The 21684-nt window shown below is 42.4% G+C and overlaps 1 protein-coding gene across 2 annotated transcripts in view; it reads left to right on the top strand.

Annotated features, from left to right (window-relative positions):
* The window catches only part of LOC140070729 (polycystin-1-like protein 2), a 77692-nt gene that overhangs the window by 7029 nt on the left and 48979 nt on the right, over positions 1-21684 (top strand). For both annotated transcript variants that reach the window (XM_072117571.1, XM_072117570.1), the window contains exons 4-13: positions 3940-4050; positions 4406-4553; positions 6685-6911; positions 9898-10302; positions 10509-10601; positions 11574-11602; positions 15722-15839; positions 15936-16143; positions 19555-19672; positions 21531-21675. In XM_072117571.1, coding sequence (XP_071973672.1) covers positions 3940-4050; positions 4406-4553; positions 6685-6911; positions 9898-10302; positions 10509-10601; positions 11574-11602; positions 15722-15839; positions 15936-16143; positions 19555-19672; positions 21531-21675 — 1602 coding nt within the window. The remainder of the gene's footprint in view (positions 1-3939; positions 4051-4405; positions 4554-6684; positions 6912-9897; positions 10303-10508; positions 10602-11573; positions 11603-15721; positions 15840-15935; positions 16144-19554; positions 19673-21530; positions 21676-21684) is intronic.

Here is a 21684-nt window from a genome sequence, read left to right as displayed (position 1 = left end):
GCCCCCAGTAGTATACAGCACAGCCTGCCCCCAGTAGTATACAGCCCAGCCTGCCCCCAGTAGTATACAGCACAGCCTGCCCCCAGTAGTATAGAGCCGTGCCCCCAGTAGTATACAGCCCAGCCGTGCCCCCAGTAGTATACAGCCCAGCCTGCCCCCAGTAGTATACAGCCCAGCCTGCCCCCAGTAGTATACAGCCCAGCCTGCCCCCAGTAGTATACAGCCCAGCCTGCCCCCAGTAGTATACAGCCCAGCCTGCCCCCAGTAGTATACAGCCCAGCCTGCCCCCAGTAGTATACAGCACAGCCTGCCCCCAGTAGTATACAGCCCAGCCTGCCCCCAGTAGTATACAGCCCAGCCTGCCCCCAGTAGTATACAGCACAGCCTGCCCCCAGTAGTATACAGCACAGCCTGCCCCCAGTAGTATACAGCACAGCCTGCCCCCAGTAGTATACAGCACAGCCTGCCCCCAGTAGTATACAGCCCAGCCTGCCCCCTGTAGTATACAGCCCAGCCTGCCCCCAGTAGTATACAGCCCAGCCTGCCCCCAGTAGTATACAGCACAGCCTGCCCCCAGTAGTATACAGCACAGCCTGCCCCCAGTAGTATACAGCCCAGCCTGCCCCCAGTAGTATACAGCACAGCCTGCCCCCAGTAGTATACAGCCCAGCCTGCCCCCAGTAGTATACAGCCCAGCCTGCCCCCAGTAGTATACAGCACAGCCTGCCCCCAGTAGTATACAGCCCAGCCTGCCCCCAGTAGTATACAGCCCAGCCTGCCCCCAGTAGTATAGAGCCGTGCCCCCAGTAGTATACAGCCCAGCCTGCCCCCAGTAGTATACAGCCCAGCCTGCCCCCAGTAGTATACAGCACAGCCTGCCCCCAGTAGTATACAGCCCAGCCTGCCCCCAGTAGTATATAGCCAGCCAGCCCCCAGTAGTATACAGCACAGCCTGCCCCCAGTAGTATAGAGCCAGCCAGCCCCCAGTAGTATACAGCACAGCCTGCCCCCAGTAGTATAGAGCCGTGCCCCCAGTAGTATACAGCCCAGCCTGCCCCCAGTAGTATACAGCCCAGCCTGCCCCCAGTAGTATACAGCCCAGCCTGCCCCCAGTAGTATACAGCACAGCCTGCCCCCAGTAGTATACAGCCCAGCCTGCCCCCAGTAGTATACAGCCCAGCCTGCCCCCAGTAGTATAGAGCCGTGCCCCCAGTAGTATACAGCCCAGCCTGCCCCCAGTAGTATACAGCACAGCCTGCCCCCAGTAGTATAGAGCCATGCCCCCAGTAGTATACAGCCCAGCCTGCCCCCAGTAGTATACAGCACAGCCTGCCCCCAGTAGTATAGAGCCGTGCCCCCAGTAGTATACAGCCCAGCTTGCCCCCAGTAGTATACAGCCCAGCCTGCCCCTAGTAGTATACAGCCCAGCCTGCCCCCAGTAGTATACAGCCCAGCCTGCCCCCAGTAGTATACAGCACAGCCTGCCCCCAGTAGTATACAGCACAGCCTGCCCCCAGTAGTATAGAGCCGTGCCCCCAGTAGTATACAGCCCAGCCTGCCCCCAGTAGTATACAGCCCAGCCTGCCCCCAGTAGTATACAGCCCAGCCTGCCCCCTGTAGTATACAGCCCGGCCTGCCCCCAGTAGTATACAGCACAGCCTGCCCCCAGTAGTATACAGCCCAGCCTGCCCCCAGTAGTATACAGCACAGCCTGCCCCCGGTAGTATACAGCCCAGCCTGCCCCCAGTAGTATAGAGCCGTGCCCCCAGCAGAATAAAAAAATAAAGTTATATACTCACCGTGCGCCCCGATGCGCAGCGCTGCTCCCCCGATGCCATCGCGGCTCCTCTTCTTGCTTCAGCTTGCTGGGCGCCGTCATGTTCTTCTCGCGGGCGGCGCCTAGTATATATATACACACAGTATATACATATATATACACACAGTATATACATATATATATACACACAGTATATACATATATATACACACAGTATATACATATATATACACACAGTATATACATATATATACACACAGTATATACATATATATACACACAGTATATACATATATATATACACACAGTATATACATATATATACACACAGTATATATATATATATACACACAGTATATACATATATATACACACAGTATATACATATATACACACAGTATATACATATATACACACAGTATATACATATATACACACAGTATATACATATATATACACACAGTATATACATATATATACACACAGTATATACATATATATACACACAGTATATACACATATACACAGTATATACATATATATATACAGCATATACACAGTATATACATAAATACACACAGAATATGCATATATAAACAGTATATACACATATACACAGTATATACATAAATACACACAGAATATATAAACATATATACTGTTTATGCATATATACAAAGTATATATACAGTACATACATATATACACACAGTTTATGCATATAAGTACATATATACACACACAGATAAATACATCTGTATATACTTACCTTTCAAGAAGTTTGGGGGCTGTATTGGCGTGAGGTGGGTGTCCGGTGCCATTCAGACAGCCGGGGGAGGGGGTGCGAGTGCGAGTGGTGGGGGCCAAAACGAGCGGGGGGGGGCGAGACAGGGGGGGGGCGAGCGCGAGGAGAGAGGTAGCGGGTGGGTCAGAGAGGTAGCGGGCAGGTCAGAGAGGTAGCGGGCGGGTCATTGAGATGAGCGGGCGGGTTATTAAGATCAGTGGGCGTGTCAGGGAGATGAGAGGCAGGAGATCCAGGAAAGAGTTGGTTGACCAGGAGAGATGTGGGCGGTGGCCGGGACACAGTGGGAGGGGCCCGGGGGCACGATACGGCAGGCACCCGGCAGTGCAGCCTCCCCTGCCGTTGCAAAGCACTAGTCTGCAGGGAGTGGGACCGTGCATCCCCGGGCCCCTGAACCTCACGGGCCCCGTAGCAACCGCTACGGCTGCTACGGCGGTAGTTACGCCACTGCGGAGATGTCAGGGTAGGAGGAACGAAGAGGCTACTGGGGCGTGGAGTAGCTGTGACGTGTAGCCTCAGCTCTGGCTATTCCACGCCCCAGTAGCGTATTTATAAATTTACATATTAGGGCAATAAAGATTTTTAAAAGATATCAGGGACTTGAGGATTAGCTCTAAAAAGGGCTATCCTCACATCCAATACATGCACCTACCACCCGTTCTACCTTTATAGGTAGATTGGTGTGGTAGGTTCCCTTTAAAGAAGTCACCTTCAACCACTGGGATGAAGGATTGTTAACCAGGCACACTGACATACTAGCGCGTGCCCCCTCTGACAGGTTCTGCTCTTCTTTTAGTTCTTTATGCCCTTATTTAAAAAAAAAAAAAACGCTTTAAAATTATGCAAATTAACCTTATGGCCTCCAGGCTCAATTTACAGTTACTGAGCGCAGAGTCTGTCATGCTTAATTTTTAAAGCCTTTTTTGTAAAAAAAAAAAAAAAACAAGGGCATAAGGAGCTAAAAGAAGAGCAGATGCTGGCAGAGGTGGCATACACCAGTGTGTCAGTGTGTTTGGTTTACAATCCTAGATCCTGGTGGTAGACTTCTTAACCTAACCACCAAAGATTTCAGGCAATAATTTACAGGATGAAGATAAAGAGCAGTATATACAAAATGCCATGTTCATGATCCTGGTATTTTAACAGAAAAATTTTTCTAATTTTCTGTGACCATTCTTGGTTACTTGTCTCTTGTTAGCCTTGATTTGAAAATGTGTGTTTTGCTTTTCACAATCCCTATTTGTTATAATGGATGTTCTAATACTAAGCTGATCACAGGATGTCCTACTGAAGCGACACCCATTTGGGTAATTATCTTCAATATATAAGGACACAATTAATTGCTAACCTTTTCCTCCAGTTCAGTGTCATGGGCTTCAGGCTTGTCAAATTGCCACAGATGCTACACAGTTTGGTCCTCCATGTCCTCAGTCTGGTAGTTACCTGTCTGTTTGGTATAGCTGCATGGAAGGTAAGTTTCAGGCTTCAGTTCATATTATAAGTTTATGTTCATGATAACAAATCGGTGTCATGGAAGGTATCTTTTCTACAAAAATATGAACATACACAACACTTACATTATCACTGCAGTCTGTTCTGCAAATAAACTCAAGACTGCAAATATGTCTCACAGCAATGTGACTATGTTGCCTGATGTACATTGCATTACACTTTCACCTCATTTCTTTGACAATTTGGGGGGTCAATAAAGATATTACAAATTAAATAGAATTCAATGTAATTGTAGCAGATTGTGGGCATATACTATATATAATATTGTGAGTCATATTTTATACTGACAATTGAAAGCTTTCTCTTTAAATCAGGTTTAAAGCTTGACTTAATCGATAAATCCTTTGTGTTTGAAAATGTAACTCTAACAATAAAATGGCTTTTGACGGAATACACCGGGAATCTTTCCTGCATTATAAGCACTGGAGATGGATACACTATTGATCCCTATCAGCCAGAGAAGTAAGTCAAACTGTACCATACAGCCACAGTAGCTGTGGCTATGCCTCCAATAGTACGTGCTTGTGATCATGTGTGTAGAGTGATTGAGAAATTCTTTTCTCTAATCGGCTTCCTTGGATTTGCAAGTTTGCAAAATACAAGGAGCACATAATCATGTGACGGATGTCAAATTTCTGTAACATAAGTGGACACATACTTTAACCTTCGTCCCAGATACAGATACAGAAATTATCAAGATTACAAGACTATTACTTTTATTGTTACACTAGTTATTTGTCATCCACTTTCTTTGCACTTTTATCTACGGAAAACTGTTTTAAGTCTGTTTTACTATCTATATGATATTCAGTGGCATATGGACTATAAATATATGTTAAAGGAAACCTGTCATAAGAAATTGACCTAGTTAACCACTGCCAGTATGTTTCCAGGCAGCTGAACACATTCCTGATCATGTTTCTTTCATGACCTAATGTGGTGGCATCATTCAGAAAATCAACTTTGAAGTGAGACGTAAATTGGTTTTATAAAGTCAATGAGGCAGAGATTTTAACCCCTTAACGACATGACCCTTTGTTTGTTTTTTCATTTCCATTTTCACTCCCCAACTTTTTTATTTTTACACGTAAAGAGTTTTGTGATGGCTTGTTTTCTGTGTAACAAACTGCACTTCATAGTGATGATATTGAATATTCCATGCCGTGTACTGGGAAGCAGGAGAGAAAATCCAAATGAAGTGAAAAAACACATATTCGTCGTGTTCTGGTGGGCTTGGATTTTATAGCTTTCACTGAGCGCCCCAACTGACATGTCTACTCTATTCTTTGGGTTGGTACGATCACGGGGATAACAAATTTGTAAAGGTATTATAATGTTTTCATGCATTTACAAAAATTAAAACCTCCTGTACAATTTTTTTTCTTTTATTTTGCCATCTTCTGGCACTAACAACTTGTTCATATTTTGGTGTACGGAGCTGTGGGTGGTGTCATTTTTTGTGACTTTTGATGACATTTTCAATAGTTTCATTTTTAGAACTGTACAACTGTTTGATCACTTTTTATAGAATTTTTAATATTTTTCAAAATGGCAAAAAGGTGGCATTTTCGACTTTGGGCGCTATTTTCCGTTATGGGGTTAATAACGCAGTGAAAAAACGTTATCATATTTTGCTAGATTGGGCATTTTTAGATGCGGCGATACCTAATGTGTTTATGATTTTTACTGTTTATTTATATGACTTCTAGGGAGAGGGGGGTGATTTGAATTTTTATGTTTCTTTATTATAATTTTTTTTAAAACTTTTTTTATTTTTACTATTTTTTACTATCTTAAACCCTAGGTTGTCTGATCGATCTTATACTGCCATACTACAGTTAAAACAAGACAGCCTCGGGTTTTTGAAAGGTCTGAGGCTATCATAGCAATGGATCATCGCTCCCTGATGACGTCATGTGGAGTGACGATCTTCAGCAAGATGACGGCACCCATGTGCGAAGTCAGCGCCGATAGCGGGTGTTACCGGTAAGTCTTTGCTGCAGTATGCAGCAAAGACTTAGCGGCTATCGGGAGAGCTCAGCCCGTGAGCACTCTCCATGTACCTGTACCCGGAACGCGCCGGTTTTATGGTGTGCATCGGTAAAGGGTTAATACTAAAGTTAAGTTCTATCTTCCTCAGAAAGCCCCCTTCATTGGAATTGATGACCCTACATCCAGATTCATCACTAACCAGATCTCCTGAAGTCAGTCACAATGTCAGTCACAGAGGAAGAGGCTTTCACAGCTCCCCACCTTGACTTTAGTGTTAAACTGTCCTCCTCCTTGACTTTATACAACCAATTTACATTTCACTTCAAAGATGATTTTCTATATAATGCCTTCACACTGGAACATGAAAGAAACACAAACTAGAAGGAGTTAACCTGCCTCACAATATACTACTAGTGGTTTAATAGGCCAAATGCTGATGACAGGTTCCCTTTAAAGCTAACAAGAATACAAGTTGACATTACCCTTTGGCATTATTAGGAAGTAATAAACTACTACTGATCCAATATAATGGTTCTCTCTTCCATCCTCTAGTCATTGTATCCACAGACTATGACTACATGGCCCATATTTTCTCTTTCAGCACATCGAGCAGTATAATTCACAGCTACACCTCTCCTGGAGACTTTACCGTGTTTGTAGAATGTTCCACTAGTGAATGGCATGTGACTGCCCAGCAGAATATTATAGTGGAAGAAAGCAGCAGCACCCTTAGTGTCACTGGATGTTACAGCCTTTATGAGTCCCAGAATGATACTTGTACAGCTTTATATGGAGAGAACTTGTGGATTGAAGTAGAAATGATTACAGGTAAGAGATATATGACCATAATTTTGGTACATTTCTGTGGTTTAAACAGAAGAAAGGAGGTGCAAAGTTACACTGTCAAATTACCGTATATACACGAGTATAAGCCGACCCAAGTATAAGCCAAGTTACCTAATTTTAACACAAAAAACTTGGAAACCTAGTGACAATGCAGCCTCCAGCCAGTATATAGCTGACCAGCTGATATCCCCAGCATAAAGTCTGCCAACCCCCTGCCCCCCAATATGTAGCCAGCCAGCCCATGCCCCCTAGTGTATAGCCATCAAGCCTCTGCCCCCAGTATACAGCCAGCCAATGCCCCCAGTATATAGCCAGCCCCCTACCCCCCCAGTATATAGCAAGCCCCCTGCCCTCCAATATATAGCCTGCCAGCCCATATCCCCCAGTATATACCATGCCAGTCTCTGATCCCCAGTATATAACCTGCCAGCCACTGCCCTCAGTATACAGCCAGCCCCTGGCCCCCAGTATATAACCTGTCAGCCCCTGCCCCCAGTATACAGCCTGCCAGCCCCTTCCCCCTAAGTATATAGCCTGCCAGTCCCTTCCCTCCGTATATAGCCAGCAGCCCCTGCCACCCCAGTATATAACATGCCAGCCCCTGCCCCCTTAGTATACAGCCAGCCCATTCCCCAAGTATATAGCCGGCCAGCCCCTGCCCCGAACATGTGCAGGTCCTCTTTTGCTTCGGTACCTCTGGCTCCGTTCTTGAGTCCTCCCACGGGGGCGTCGGAAAGGTGAGTACAGTGTTCATTTTTTATGGACTCAAGTATAAGCTGAGTTTTGTTTTTTCAGCACAATTTTTGTGTGGAAAAACTTGGCTTATAATTGAGTATATCATATTTATCATTCATCATTAAACACTATCATTCATCATTAAACAGTATCTGTCTGATGTTGCACTGTCCAACCTGTGGTGATGATGCCTAATAGTATAGCATGGGTACATAAAGCCGGTCCCCCGTTTTACCTACAAGATTCTGTAGGTTCGTTCTTAAGTTGAATTTGTATGTAAATCATAACAAGTATATTTTCTATATGTAAATCTGGACAAAAATGTTTTGCTCCCTGTGACAATTTGATTTTCTCAATTTTGAGTTGTTATTGGCACAAGGATTACAACTGTTCTTTGCAGCCCGGGGCTAAAGTTCAGTATATTATCAGCATCCAGAGGTCCGTCTGTAAGTCGAGTGTCCTTAAGTCGGGGACTTCCTGTATTTTAGTAAGCCTCAGGCCTCATGCATCTGAGTTTGCTACGGAAACACAGAGCTCACACGTGGACACATACATGAAGGGAAGTGTCTGAGGTAAAACTATTCTAATTGCTTATGCAAACCAATCAGAGCTCAGCTTTACTTCTATAAAAGGCTATTGGTTTCCATGGGCAACTAGAACAGTTCTGCTCTCAGACATTTATGATAAATCTCCTCCATGGTGTACAGTTCACTATTCTTAGAAAGGGCCCCATCCTTACAAGGGCCCCATGGACCGCACTTTCGTCGGACATCCCGACGATTTCCGTTTTTTACTGCCGGGAAAGGGATTTAAATGGGGTTTTTGGCGACCGTGAACAGATTTTGGCGCAATCGCGCCGGCTTTCATGCAACACAAATCGGGGGGCAGGCCGTTGGACGATCTGAAGGATTCGGACAAATCGCGGGATCTAGCTTCAAAATTGTGTCGCAAGCCAAGCACTTACAGACACCGGGAAGAAGAAGGTGAACTCCGGCGGACCTGATCGGGGAAGCGACACAAGCAGGATTTCGGGTCCCAATATTTCCCATCTGTACATAGAGGATTATATGTCGAGAAGTTTTGGAATGGCACAGTGTAAAAGTCGGGTGCAGGTCTTCACACAGGGTCCGACATGACCCATCAGATACACACGATGAAAGAGGATGAAGCAGCACTCCAGAAGTAGTGATAACGAAGTATTTATTCCACCATCAATGCGACGTTTCGCCTTATCTATAAAGGCATTCTCAAGCAAATATTGCATTGATGGTGGAATAAATACTTCGTTATCACTACTTCAGGAGTGCTGCTTCATCCTCTTTCATCGAGGTTTATATGTCTATATGTCTGTTTATATGTTTATAAAGACCGGCTGATTCCATCATTCCCCGCTGGATCTTTGAGCTATTTTGCGATAATGTCCCCTTTCCTTAGGCCCCTTTCCATTATACACCATACAGTGTCCCCTAAATTCTCCCCTCCTTTTATAATGCCCCCTTTTCTTATACTCTTTTATAATGTTCCACCCATTATTCCCCCTTTTATAGTGCCTTCTCTCCTTATGGCCTCCTTTATAATGCCCCACCCATTATGCCCCCTTTTATAGTGCCCCCTCAATTTTGCTCCCATTTATGCCCTTCTTATTCCCTTTATTTGCAAAAAAAAATTACAAATTTTTACTGGTGGCAGCTCTCCATGTTGCTGAAGTAAGGCGCCCAGCACTGGCAACATAGTGAGGTCATTATGTTGTCAGCGCTGCAAGCTGTGCTGTCCCTAGTGGTGGAACAGGGAGAACAGGGCATGAACAGCGGTCAGCTGCAGAGCATGAGCCAGCGGGAGCTTACAAACCAGGTGCCGTACAATAATAGAGCTCCTGACTTGTACACTCCTGCTGCCCCATGTGCTCCTGGTGGCCCCACTATCCCCGCGTGACCACCTGCCTCCATCATGGTCGCAGGGTATGTGACCGCAATTATGGAGGGGGGTCAGATGGGCTGCTCCAAAATATTCAGTGGGCCAAATCTGCACATTATTATTGGCTTCCTAATTTCTTGTGGTCCACAGGTAGCACTTCTAAAACTAACTAACTACACCAGATCTTACAGTCATAAACACTTGCTAACCACTGCAGCTCAATTACTGCTTTTGTACTTGTATGCATAAGTTAGCAGGTCACGGTTAACACATTAAACAAATAATTTAGCTTGACAGTGTTTTTTCTTTTTTGATATAGGTAGTGAAATGGACATCTCTATTTTACATGATAATGTTACTTTAATGGAAACCAGGATAAAACCTCAGGATAATCTCCACAATCTTACCCTTGGCATTACATCTCAAAAGCTAATTGGCCCAGGTATTTACCCGTTGCAGATCATTGCATCAAATGAGAATACCTCTACCAAACTCAACACCAGTGTTACCATTCATCTCATTGAGGCAGTATCTGGTTTACAAGCTCATTTATCTACCAACACTTTGGAAGCAGGGAAAGAATTACAGCTAAATGTGACTATTTCCCATGGGGTGCCAGCCGATGTAATGATTGAGTTCACAGAAGCTAATACTACCAAGAGACAATCCAGGGAATGTGTGACCACCCAGACACATGTGTACAACATCACCATTGGCACAGCAGGTACAAGTCTACTCGTTATAATAAGTGTAATGAATATTGATATGATAACTAGTGAAATTGTTAGTTGTCTCCTTCTTCTCCATTTGATATACTTTTGATGGTATATAACTGTTACCATAATAACATATTGTCCATCTTTATATTGCAAATATTGATTTAGGTCATTTCCAAATATGATTACAGTATTTTAATTCTTTTCATCACAGGAGTTTACATGGTTACAGTTATTGCTAGAAATGCAGTATCAAACATCAGCTTGAACATCGGAACCGTTACAGTGACACAAAATATTGATAAAGGTAAGTTAATCTATGCCAGCCACACATATATTTACAAAGCAAAAAGCATTTAAAAGGTGCAGGGCAAACATGACTTAAAGGGTTTTTCCCATGAAAGAAAATTCTTAAATTTCAATCACCTAGTGATCTTTACACAATAAGGATCATTTTTAACCCCTAAATTTATAATTTTATTGGTGTTATTGGTGTTTTAGCTCAGTGATGGTCAGTGTAAAATTCCATTGTGTGGGCAGGGACTCTCTAACCAGACACTTCATGATCCCTCTAATGCTGACAATGTGGTTAGATTATCAGGGACTGATAGAGACAGGTTGGAATTATATCTGTCAAATGCTGTATTTTTGTGAATAACAATGAATTATAGAATGTGTTATTTAGTTAAGCTGAGTACATTTAAGAATCCTGTCTTTGTGGGAATACCCCTTTAATATTCTATATTAAAGTGTGCCAGACATAAGGCATGCAAGGAAGACATTTTCTACCTTGCCTAGTGATTTGTGCTCTCCAATTCTGTAAATGTGACAAACTTTTTAGGAACACTGATTAAAGGACACCTACCACCAGGATGAAGGAATGTAAACCAATCACACATACATACTGGTGTGTGCCCCTTCTGGCAGGATCTGCTATTCTTTTAGCTTCTTATGCCCTTGTTTTTAAGAATAAAAGGGTTTCAGATTATACAAATGAGCCTAAGGGGCTGCAAGCTCCATTAACACTTATTGAGCCTGAAGCCCCTCATGCTCATTTGCAAATAAAAGCCTAACGGGGCTTGAGAAACTAAAAGAAGAGCAGATCCTGCCAGCACACCAGTATGTATGTGTGCTTGGTTTGTAATCCTTCATCCTGCTGGTAGATTTCCTTTAATAGCTGAATAGAGCTGCAGGAAAAATGATCATGTAGATAGCTGAACAGAAATAGAAAGCACCAGAAAATATAACTTCAAACGTTTTCCATGTGTTTTCTCTTTAGAAAAAGAAGTAAAGCGAGAAGAAGGAAAGGTGAGTGATTCTTTCAGATGGGGGGGGGGGGGTGTTCGACAATGAAATTGAAGCCTCAGGAAAATGTGTGGACTATGTTGTTTTTTTGGGAGAGATTAATGCGGAACACAGCATGCAAGGATGAAACCTGTAACTGCAGGCTATTTATTTCCCAGTGGTTCAGAAAGCTTTTCTAAAACTTGCTTATTATCATCTGCAGTTTACATCTCTGTCCACTGTGTGTGTGTGTTTATACACTATCACGCAAAAGTTTGGGGTCACTTCCTTTTGAAAGAAAAGCACAGTTTCTTACAATAAAGCTAACATTAAGTTAATTATTATTAGACTCTATACATTGCTAATGAGGTAGATATTGGTGTTTAATGCATTACATACATAGGTGTCTACGGGCCCATTTGCAACAACCACCACTCCAGTGGTTTAATGGTACATTGCGTTTGCTAACTGTGTAAGAAGGCTAATGGATGTTTAGAAACCCCTTGATCAAGTATGCTAGCTGAGCTGAAAACAGTTTGGCTGATTAGAGAAGCTATAAAACTGACTTCCCTTTGAGCTGGTTGAGAATCTAGAGCATCCATTTATTTGTTCTATGAAACTCTCACAATGGCCAGAAAGAAAAGAACTTTCATGTGAAACTCAACAATCTATTTTGTTTCTTAGAAGTGAAGGCCATTCCATGCGACAAATTGGCAAGAAACTAAAGACGGTGTGTACTACGCCTTTTAGAGGAGATCACAAACAGGCTTTGACCAGAGTAGAAAGCAAAGTAGGATGCCCTTAGCAACAAGACAAGTACATTAGAGTCTCTGACGCCTCACAGGTCCTCAACTGGCAACTTCATTAAATAGTACCTGCCCGACGCTAGTGTCAACCTCTACAGTGAAGAGGCAACTCCAGGTTGCTGGACTTCAGGGAAGGGTAATATAAAATATATAGAGTAATAAAGAAAAATATGAGAACACAGACATTGGATGAAGGAATATCGGATAAAAGTGTTATAGACAGACGAATCTAAGTTTAAGGTGTCTGTATCACACAGAAGAACATTTGTGAGACTCAACTGAAAAGGTGCTGGAAGAGTGCCTGACGCCATCTGTCAAGCATGGTGGAGATAATGGGATGGTCTGGGGTTGCTTTAGTCATGGTAAAGTGGGAGATTTGTACAAGGTCAAAGAGTTATTGAATAAGGAGGGCTTTCAATCCATTTTGGAATGCCATGCCATACCCCATGGCCAGCGCTTGATTGGAGGCAATTTCCTCCTACAACAAGACAATGGGCCAAAGCACACCTCAAAAGTATGCATGAGCTATTTAGGGAAGAAGCAGACAGCTAATATTCTATCTGTAATGAAATGGCCAGCCCAGTCTCCAGATCTCACCCATATTGAGCTGTTGTGGGAGCAGCTTGACCGTAAGGTACGCAAAAAGTGACCAAGAAGCCAATCCAACTTGTGGGAGCATTCTTTGATGAAAGCAAAGTTTGAAGGAGAAAATAATTATTTCAAATGATAAAAACATTTTTTTAAACCTTATCAATGTTTGTACTGCATTTTTCATTTCATTTCATTTTGCAGCTCATTTGAATAATAAAATTATGAATTTTCATAGAGTACACAATGCACCCCAAACTTTTAAACGGTAGTATGTATATACATATATGTATAAAACTTTTATATATAGTGTTTGTCCAGTGTTCCCTTAAGGCAATTTAATTTAATGTCGAAATTTAACCTGGGCTGCTGTTACCTCAATCGACAAATCAACACGTCTGTGTTCTTCGGGTCTACTAGCTCTGCTAGAAGAAGAAAGAGGAGCTGCATGGAGCATTGGGGAGCTTCAGAAGGTGAGTATGTAAGTTTATTTTTTTATACACTGCTGGGCTGCAGGGCATTTCATTAGGGGGGCTGCAGAGAATTTCATTAACGGGGGCTGCTGGGTATTTTGTTAGAGGGACTGAAGAGCATTACATTATTTGGAGGACTGCAGTGTTTTTCATTATTTGGGGGACTGCAGAGCATTTTATTAATGGGGGACTACAGAGCATTTCATTATTTGAGAGGCTGCAGGGCATTTCGTTATTTCGGGGGCTGCAGGGCATTTCATTATTTGGGGGGCTACATCAGGGGTTTCATTATTTATGTGGGCTGCTACAAAGGCATTCCATTACGGGGGATGCATGAGCCATTTCATTACTGGGGGAGACTGCTGGGTATTACATTACTAGGGGAGGCTGTGACCAATGCATTTTCCACCCTAGGCTTATACTTATAATGTAGAGGCAGTATAAAATTAAAAACTTATACCTGAACTAGCTACAGATGCAGATGTATTTGTATTATCTGCAGGTTGTCAGCTTCTTTTTCTCTGCAGCCCCATCCTGATGCTTTGTGCTGACTAAGTGGCTGGAAGGAGGGCTCCAGCGGACCAGGCCCATTTCTTCCATTAAGCAGGGCGGGGGACAGTCCGGGGGTGCCTGCAACCGCCCACTGCCCCCAGTACATAAAAGAATAGTCTCAGTACTCATCTTCTGGTGCTCCGCGCAGCTCCTCTTCTCCTTCTCCTTGTACTGTGGGTACAATATGATGCAATGCCTCAAACCATAGTATGTGTGTGGGCAGAGCGCAGGTACTTGGCTCTGCCAACTACTGCTACTGGAAGCCACAGGAAGCTCAAGTAGAGGAGCTGCAGAATGCACCAGAAGGGGAGTACTGAATTGGTTTTTTTTGTGTGTTGGAGACATATATACTGGGGAAGTGTACTTGATACCTGTATTCTGGGGGTGGCATTTTGCTGGATACCTACATACTGGGGGGGGGGGGCAGTGTGCTGGATATCTATATACTGGGTGTAGTGTGCTGGATACCTATATACTGTAAGATGGTGTACTGGATAGCTTTAAACTGGTGGGTGAGGGGAGTGTGCTGGATACCTATATACTGGGGGGGCGGCAGTGTGCTGGATACCTATATACTGGGGGGGTAGTGTGCTGGATACCTATAATCTGGGGGGGATGTGTGCTGGATACCTATATACTGGTGGCATTGTGCTGGATAACTATATACTGGGGGGCAATGTACTGTAATGAATAGCTACATACTGGTGGGGATTTTTCACATCTTATTTACCTGCCATTCTGAATATTCATTGTTTGGATTCTTTGAAGCTAGTTCTCTCCCTGTAGTTACCAGCATAGTGCATCAATAGGGTCAGTCATTGTTGTGAATATAGATGCATCATTACAGATGTATATATAATAGAGTATATTTATAAAGGAGGGATGGTATTTATTAGAGGTAACAGTATTTAACTTATCTATATTCATTACAGGGTGCACAGTATTAATTAAAAGGGAGGACTGCATGTATTCATTATGGGGTTACTGTATACATGTAAATTAGAGGGCTCTGTACATATGTAAAATCATTCAGGTTACTTACAGTATATATGCATATAGGGATTGGGAATTGGTCCTGGTGCTGTATTTCTTTAGCTTGGTTCTAGTACTGTATTTATGTATTAAACTCCATACTGGTGCTGTATTTAAGTACTAAGATTTGTTCTGGTGAATTATATATGTAAATTGCTAATATAATAATTAATGACGCGCACAATATTATAATTTGAAAGACACTGTAAATTTTACTTAAATGGGGGACACTGTATATGTTAGAATTGATTTTGGGGGAGCATACACTGTAATCCATACATAAATGCATGTATGGGATTTGCACTATACAACAAATTTCCCAGAAACTGCCCTGCAGAGGACTATTACTTACGATTGGTGGCAGTCATCCGAAAGAGGATAGTCTCATCTTTAATATGACACCAGGATTGTGTTTCTAGGCGCCAGATAACAAGATATATTGACTGTTAAATAGACAGTCAGGAGTGGGATCTTAAACTCACTAACCATGAATCTCTTTGGATCACTAGCACCTAGAAACACAAAACTGGTACTATATTAAAGACGAGATTCTGTGATTCTAGGTACTGATGATATAAAGCCGTGATTCTTAGTATGCAGGATGGAATAGGGTTAAAGGTTTTATCTTTAGATTATATTCACAACCTGATGGAACTCTTATTGTTAACTATCATTTTAATCTTGTCTTACAGGATAACAGTAAAGAGAAAGTGCAGATGCATGTAGAACCAAGGAAATTTATCAGCCCCTTCACAAATGTTATTCTGCAGTGGCCTGGCAACGGCAGTGTTAATATCACATGGACATGTGGTAAATAACATTTCACAGAACACAATATATTGTATTAGAAACCCATTAATGGCTCTATACGTGACATATTCCAGACATATACATTTTCTATTGTAGGATCTTGCTGGTCTGGGTGGTTTGAGTGTGTGAAGTTGAATCTCATTAACATTACTTCATATAAGACGGTAATCCCTGCTGCTTGTCTTCCTCCTCCCAATGCTGCATTCACTATACGAGTTGTGGTGGCTTATAGCGATGAGGACACTGTGGAAGATGAGCAATGTTTCTATGTAACCTCCAAGTTTAAGCTCCGACCAAAGATCAGGTATGATTGAATTACACAGAACTAGAGGTCTGCAACTATTCCCTATTTCAAAAAACTATTTTGTTTAGAAAGACAAACTTGTATTTTTTGGAAATTATGAAAATGTGTTAAGTATACGCTCACAGATGACTAAAAACTGTAACGTAGAATGCAGTCATAAGAAGACAGTAGTTCCCACATGTCACTGGTCAAGATAATGCTGCTAGAGCAAGCCTCTCCTAGTGAAACTTCAGTTTGCTCTCTTGCTGATGGTGCTGACAATATCGATCATAGCATTTAGGCCCCATGCACACGAACATCAGGGAAAAGACATGTCTTATCTTTCCCAGTGTTACGGCACCGTGCATCTCTATGGAGAGGGATCACCCCTCCTCCTCTCCAAGACGCTGGACGTGTGCCTGCTCAGCTACAGTCTGGCGGTCACACATTTGTGTGCATGTAGTCTTAGTGTGGTTAACAATCATATAGTATATTTAAGGTTTTGCATTAATTACAGAACCCCTCAAAAGATATTTTTGTAAAACTAATTTTACTTCTTGGTGCAGAGATTAAAAAAATAATGGTTAACTTGCTGTTCACCAAAATCACACCAATGAATTTATTAAATTACACTTATTCTACAAAAAACAAACCCTCATAACGCAATGGAAATGAAAAGGTTATGAGTCCTTGAATGCAAAAACACAAAATAACTTTTTTTCCACAAATGTGTTTATATTGTGCAAAGTAATCAAAATATACAAAAATCCACACATATTACCATAGTGATCCACAGAATAAAAGGGTAATAAACATCAACAAGTGTTCGTTCATTAAGTGGAAAAACAGGACTGCTTTTTAAGCGGTTATACCTAGTAAGATAGGGTTTGAAAAAAACAATTTATTTTATTTTTATTTTTTCTTAAGTTTATTTTAGAATTTAAAACAAGGTATATGGAAACAACAGTATAAACAGCCCATAGACAGTATTAAGGTGGTCTAAGTGGAGAGTATTGAAGTTAGGCCCCTTTAAGGTTTAAGCTAGTGCACAGGTGGAACGTGGGCCAGGACTTAGTGGTGGTCACGCCTGGGGGGGGGACTTAGGCCATGGGGGGTTGGTGGCGTCACTCACCCTTTTTCTGAAAGCCGCTTTCCGTTCCTTAATATATATTTTGCTTCTTTGGCTTGCTAATGTCACAGCTGGCAGTTATGTAAGTGGGGTTGTTCCTACATTCATGCCCTTTAGATTGGCTGGCATTCAGGTGCCCATACTTATTTTTTTTAAGTTATATAATGTTTTTCAAAGTTGCTACTCTATGAGTATGAGTTTCAATGTTATATATCTTTAAAGGGGATGGTATTCAAGGCTTTAAGGTTGGTTTTATGTTATCCATGCAGTCTTCTGTATGCATTGCACAGGGTTCATCCATGGACGTTTTCAATAAAAAAAGAAAAGCTTAAAATAATTAATATTGAGATAGTAGCTTTTATTATCGGTTTCTATCATTTTATACTTTATACCCAGTAGGTTAGCAGCAACGATAGAAGCAGAAATGGGCTCCACAAATAGGGCGGCACAAACAGGGCACCTCTGGTAAACGTTTTTTTCAAGTCTTTTGTGGAAGTATATTTCAAAATGCACAGCTACCTGTATAGAAAGACTATAATACAACTTCTATTACCAAACAGACGTGGCCCTGCAAAAGACCACTTGGATTTGGTTGCACCTAAATTTGCCAACTATTTGTCAACTAAGCAAACAAATAGGAGGTTCAAGGTTAGATTTGATTGTTCAATCTAGGGAATGGGAGGCCGTTTTTTTACACATTTTCTTGCATCTTCATTAATGAAATAATAACTTTGCAAAACAGCCGGAGGCGCTCAAGTTGACGCTCAAGCCTCTCGGCTTCCCCAGATTTTAATTTATGCATGTGCAACACCCCTGCCAACGTATAGGCAAGCGAGTAGTTGCGAATAAGATCCTCTACCTGTCAGGATCCATATAGTGAGTTAAGTGGGTGTAATGATGTTATCCAATGAGTTGGCTGTATTTTAAACTGGAGTGTCATTGGAGAGGTGCTACCACCTGACCAGGAGGATAAAACCCTTGGGCAGTGGGAGCACAGGCCTCTTGGACCTGATGCTTCTTCTCAGGAGCCTGATCTTTAGAATCTACCAGCAGTCCAGACCACATGGTCTAAATGAAGACAGAGACAGAGTTCATTACACCTTCAGTACTGACACTTTATCCTAATCCCAGAACCAGAGTCAGGAGACGCCAATCCAGAGCTGCAGTTTCCACAGTTTGGACACAGCTCCATCTCAGTTATCCCAGCCTGCATCTACTACCAGGCTGGTGCTTTATTCCTGAGGACCACTCTCGACGACCACTCCAGTACAAGAATCTGCTGTTGACCATTTATGCCTGTTGCCTGCTACTTATTCAATAAAGAACCATGAGTTAATTTGCACAACGTTGCCTCCTTCTGATCCCTGGATATGGAAGGAGCCCACCACGGGCTTCCCCATTCATTACCCAAGGACCTATCTTACAGACACTCAGGGGTTGCCCCAGGACGAACCAGTACATCAGACTCTCCCTCCATATTTCTTGCACACAGCACCTGCTGGAGACATGCTGGGCTGTGTGACAGCCCTCTGGTCCCCATACCAAGTACCATGACATCCGCGCGCCCTAGGCCGTAATCGCCAGCCACTCCGGTATTTTGGGCCTGGCTGTCTCCAGGCCCCAAGAAAAGGCTAGGCCCTTGCCCCCCTGCAAGCCTCCTCCTGCTCCTGGCTGGGAAATTATGATCCAAGCAGTGACGTGAAGAGAGCGGAGTGTGTGCTCTCTCTCCTAGTTCCCTGGCCGGGAGAAGGAGGCTTGCAGTGGAGGGTGTGCATAAATTAAAAGCCAGGAAAGCCGAAAGGCACTTGGCCCTGTCAGCCTGAGCACCTCCAGCTGTTTTACAAAGGTATTATTTCATTAATAACGCTGCAAGAAAAAGTGTAAAAAAAATGCCCCCCCTGTCCCCTAGACTGAACGAGCAGCCTAATTAGGACACTCTACCACCAGTACGCTGGTGATAGCTGTCCTTTAAACTTTGCTAGATTTATCATACAACTGTAGATACTTTGATAAATCTGGACAAGCTTTTTCTTTATAAATAAGCCCCATTATATTCATCTGTTCATAGTAAAAATATATTGAGTCTCACACAGTACTGAAGGTACAGAGTTTTTTTCTACAGAGTTTTTCTACAGGGAAGTAATCGGACATAACAGCTGTACTGTGCTAGATACAACAATATCTCTGCATGTGGATATGATGCAAATTCCCTTCTTTTGTTGCAGATAGTTGGGCTTTTTATGTTACTGATATATCTGTTTGGTTTGTAGAAATTATGAAAAATGTACATGAATCTCTTTCAGATGTGTGACCGAGTGCAAGAATATCAATATTTCAGACACAGTGGTATTGGGTGCTGTGTGTGAAAACTGTGATGGTGTAACATACAGCTGGTATATCGATACAAGCTTAACCCAAAAGGTTAGTGTTTCAGAGAGATATACATTGTCTATATCTATTCATTTATATTCAGTCAGATTTTAGTAACCGTTTTACACAATAATATACAGAAACAAGAAGGTCACACAGGACCAGTATAACATAAAAAAAGGCAAAAGGAGGTCAAAATACTGAACTGTGTGGGGTTCAGATTTACATTTGAACAAAGAGACATAAAAAGCCTACCAAACATGTAACATTTGGAAGGTCACCCCTAAGAGGCCCTCACAAATGTTAACAGTATTAAGGGGGTATTCCCACAAAAAAATATTTTTAAATATACAGGATAACAAAATAACACATTCTCTAATTCAATTAACAAGTAATTAACAAAAATACAGCATTTCACAGATATAATTCCAACCTGTCTCTATGAGTCTTGGTGTATACAATTTTGGTTGCCCTGGGATCTGACCATAAATCTTCTCACTATGGTCAGACAGGGCAGATTCGTCTCATGAATAGCTTCTTCTGTCTGCACAATGCAATGGTCTCTGAACCCCCCGCCCCCTGCATAACAAGACGAGTTCAGAAACAATTGAGATATAGCAGAGCTGGAGAGTGTCATTAGGGCACATTTACTAACCCGGTTACAGAAAGTGCTTGAATGTGTCACTTCCTCACTCAAGTCCGACAGAGTTCACCATCTTTTTAGTGGTGCATGTAAGCGCTTGGGCCTGCAACACAATTTGAAATGTAACTCCTGCGCTCAGTCCGAATCAGTCAGATCGACCGACGGCACGCCCCATAAATTGTGTCACATGGAAGCCACTGTTGATGCACCACAAAAGGGTACCTCTCTCCGGCCCCCAGCTCCACCCCTGTTGCCTTTCCTTTCCACGTTCCTGCTCCGGCTCCAGCAGCCCAGCACGCACTTAAAGGTCCAGCGTACCACTGGCAAGTCCACCAGCAAGTCCAACCAACTTCGCACCGGGCTCTGTTGAAAACCAGGTGCCACTTAGACTCCTCTTCCAGGTGTCGGCTGTGTAAAAAAACTGTGTAAAATTGTAAAGTAAGGAGGTTAAAAATGATGTTTATTGTGTAAACTGTTAGAATTTGAGAACTTTCTTTTATGGGTAAACCTTTTTAAGGAAAAGAAAAGAGGAAACCTATACTGCTAAAGCTGGAAAGATAGAAAGGTCTGGGAGTTAGGGAGGAGGGGGTGCACATAAAAGGAAGGACGACATATAATGGAAAGGGTAGAGAGTATAAAGAACGAAAGGTACAAATGGATTAGGGAGAGCGAGGCAGGGAAAGAAGGACAAGCCTTCGCCCTCTTCCCCTCAGCCAACCAGTCACCCCCACAATGCCCTATAGTCTGGTGTGCTTTAGGTAGAGGATCCAAGGCTGCCTTAAAGAAACTGTGCCGTCTACTGGTTTCATGTGTTATAGCAGCTCAGCCCCTTCACTTTAATGTAGCTGAGCGGCAGAACCGCTTATAAATGAAAGACATGTTTGGTACTATTTTATGGGAGAAAACAGATATGTTTTCACAATCTCATTAGCAACTAGTTTGGCATAACAAATCTATATGATCCCATCTGCTAGCATGATAAACAAGGTGCATAAAATATATGGAGGAGAATAGTTAAACAATAAGTATCTTATAACTGCAATGTTCAATAGGTAAAGAGAGTTAGTGGCATAATTGAAAACCCTTCAAGAGAAGGCAACATTTTAGTCATGTCACTATCATACAATATAATTTAGTATGTATTTCATGCTATGTCTCTGTTCCCAGGCTCCCTTTGTGACATATATGCCTGAAGTGGTTATCATAGCACCCATTAATGTGATTTACATTTATTAAAATATTTCATGACTTCTCACTTCTTTCCAGTCTGCAAGTCTTCCTGCTGTGTGCCACTTACGTGATTTCAGGTCAAGTTCTCTTACTTTATTACAAAGTGACTTAACCACCCTTGTCCTGAACAGTACATTGTTAAAGGACCTCTCTGAAGGTGCTGTCAGTATCAAGCTAATTGGTAAGTGTG

The sequence above is a fragment of the Engystomops pustulosus genome, chromosome 7 (genome assembly GCF_040894005.1).
Source record: "Engystomops pustulosus chromosome 7, aEngPut4.maternal, whole genome shotgun sequence".
In the NCBI taxonomy this organism is placed as follows: domain Eukaryota; kingdom Metazoa; phylum Chordata; class Amphibia; order Anura; family Leptodactylidae; genus Engystomops; species Engystomops pustulosus.
The sequence above is the reverse complement of the archived record's forward strand: the minus strand, read 5'-3'. Positions and strand labels throughout refer to the sequence as shown.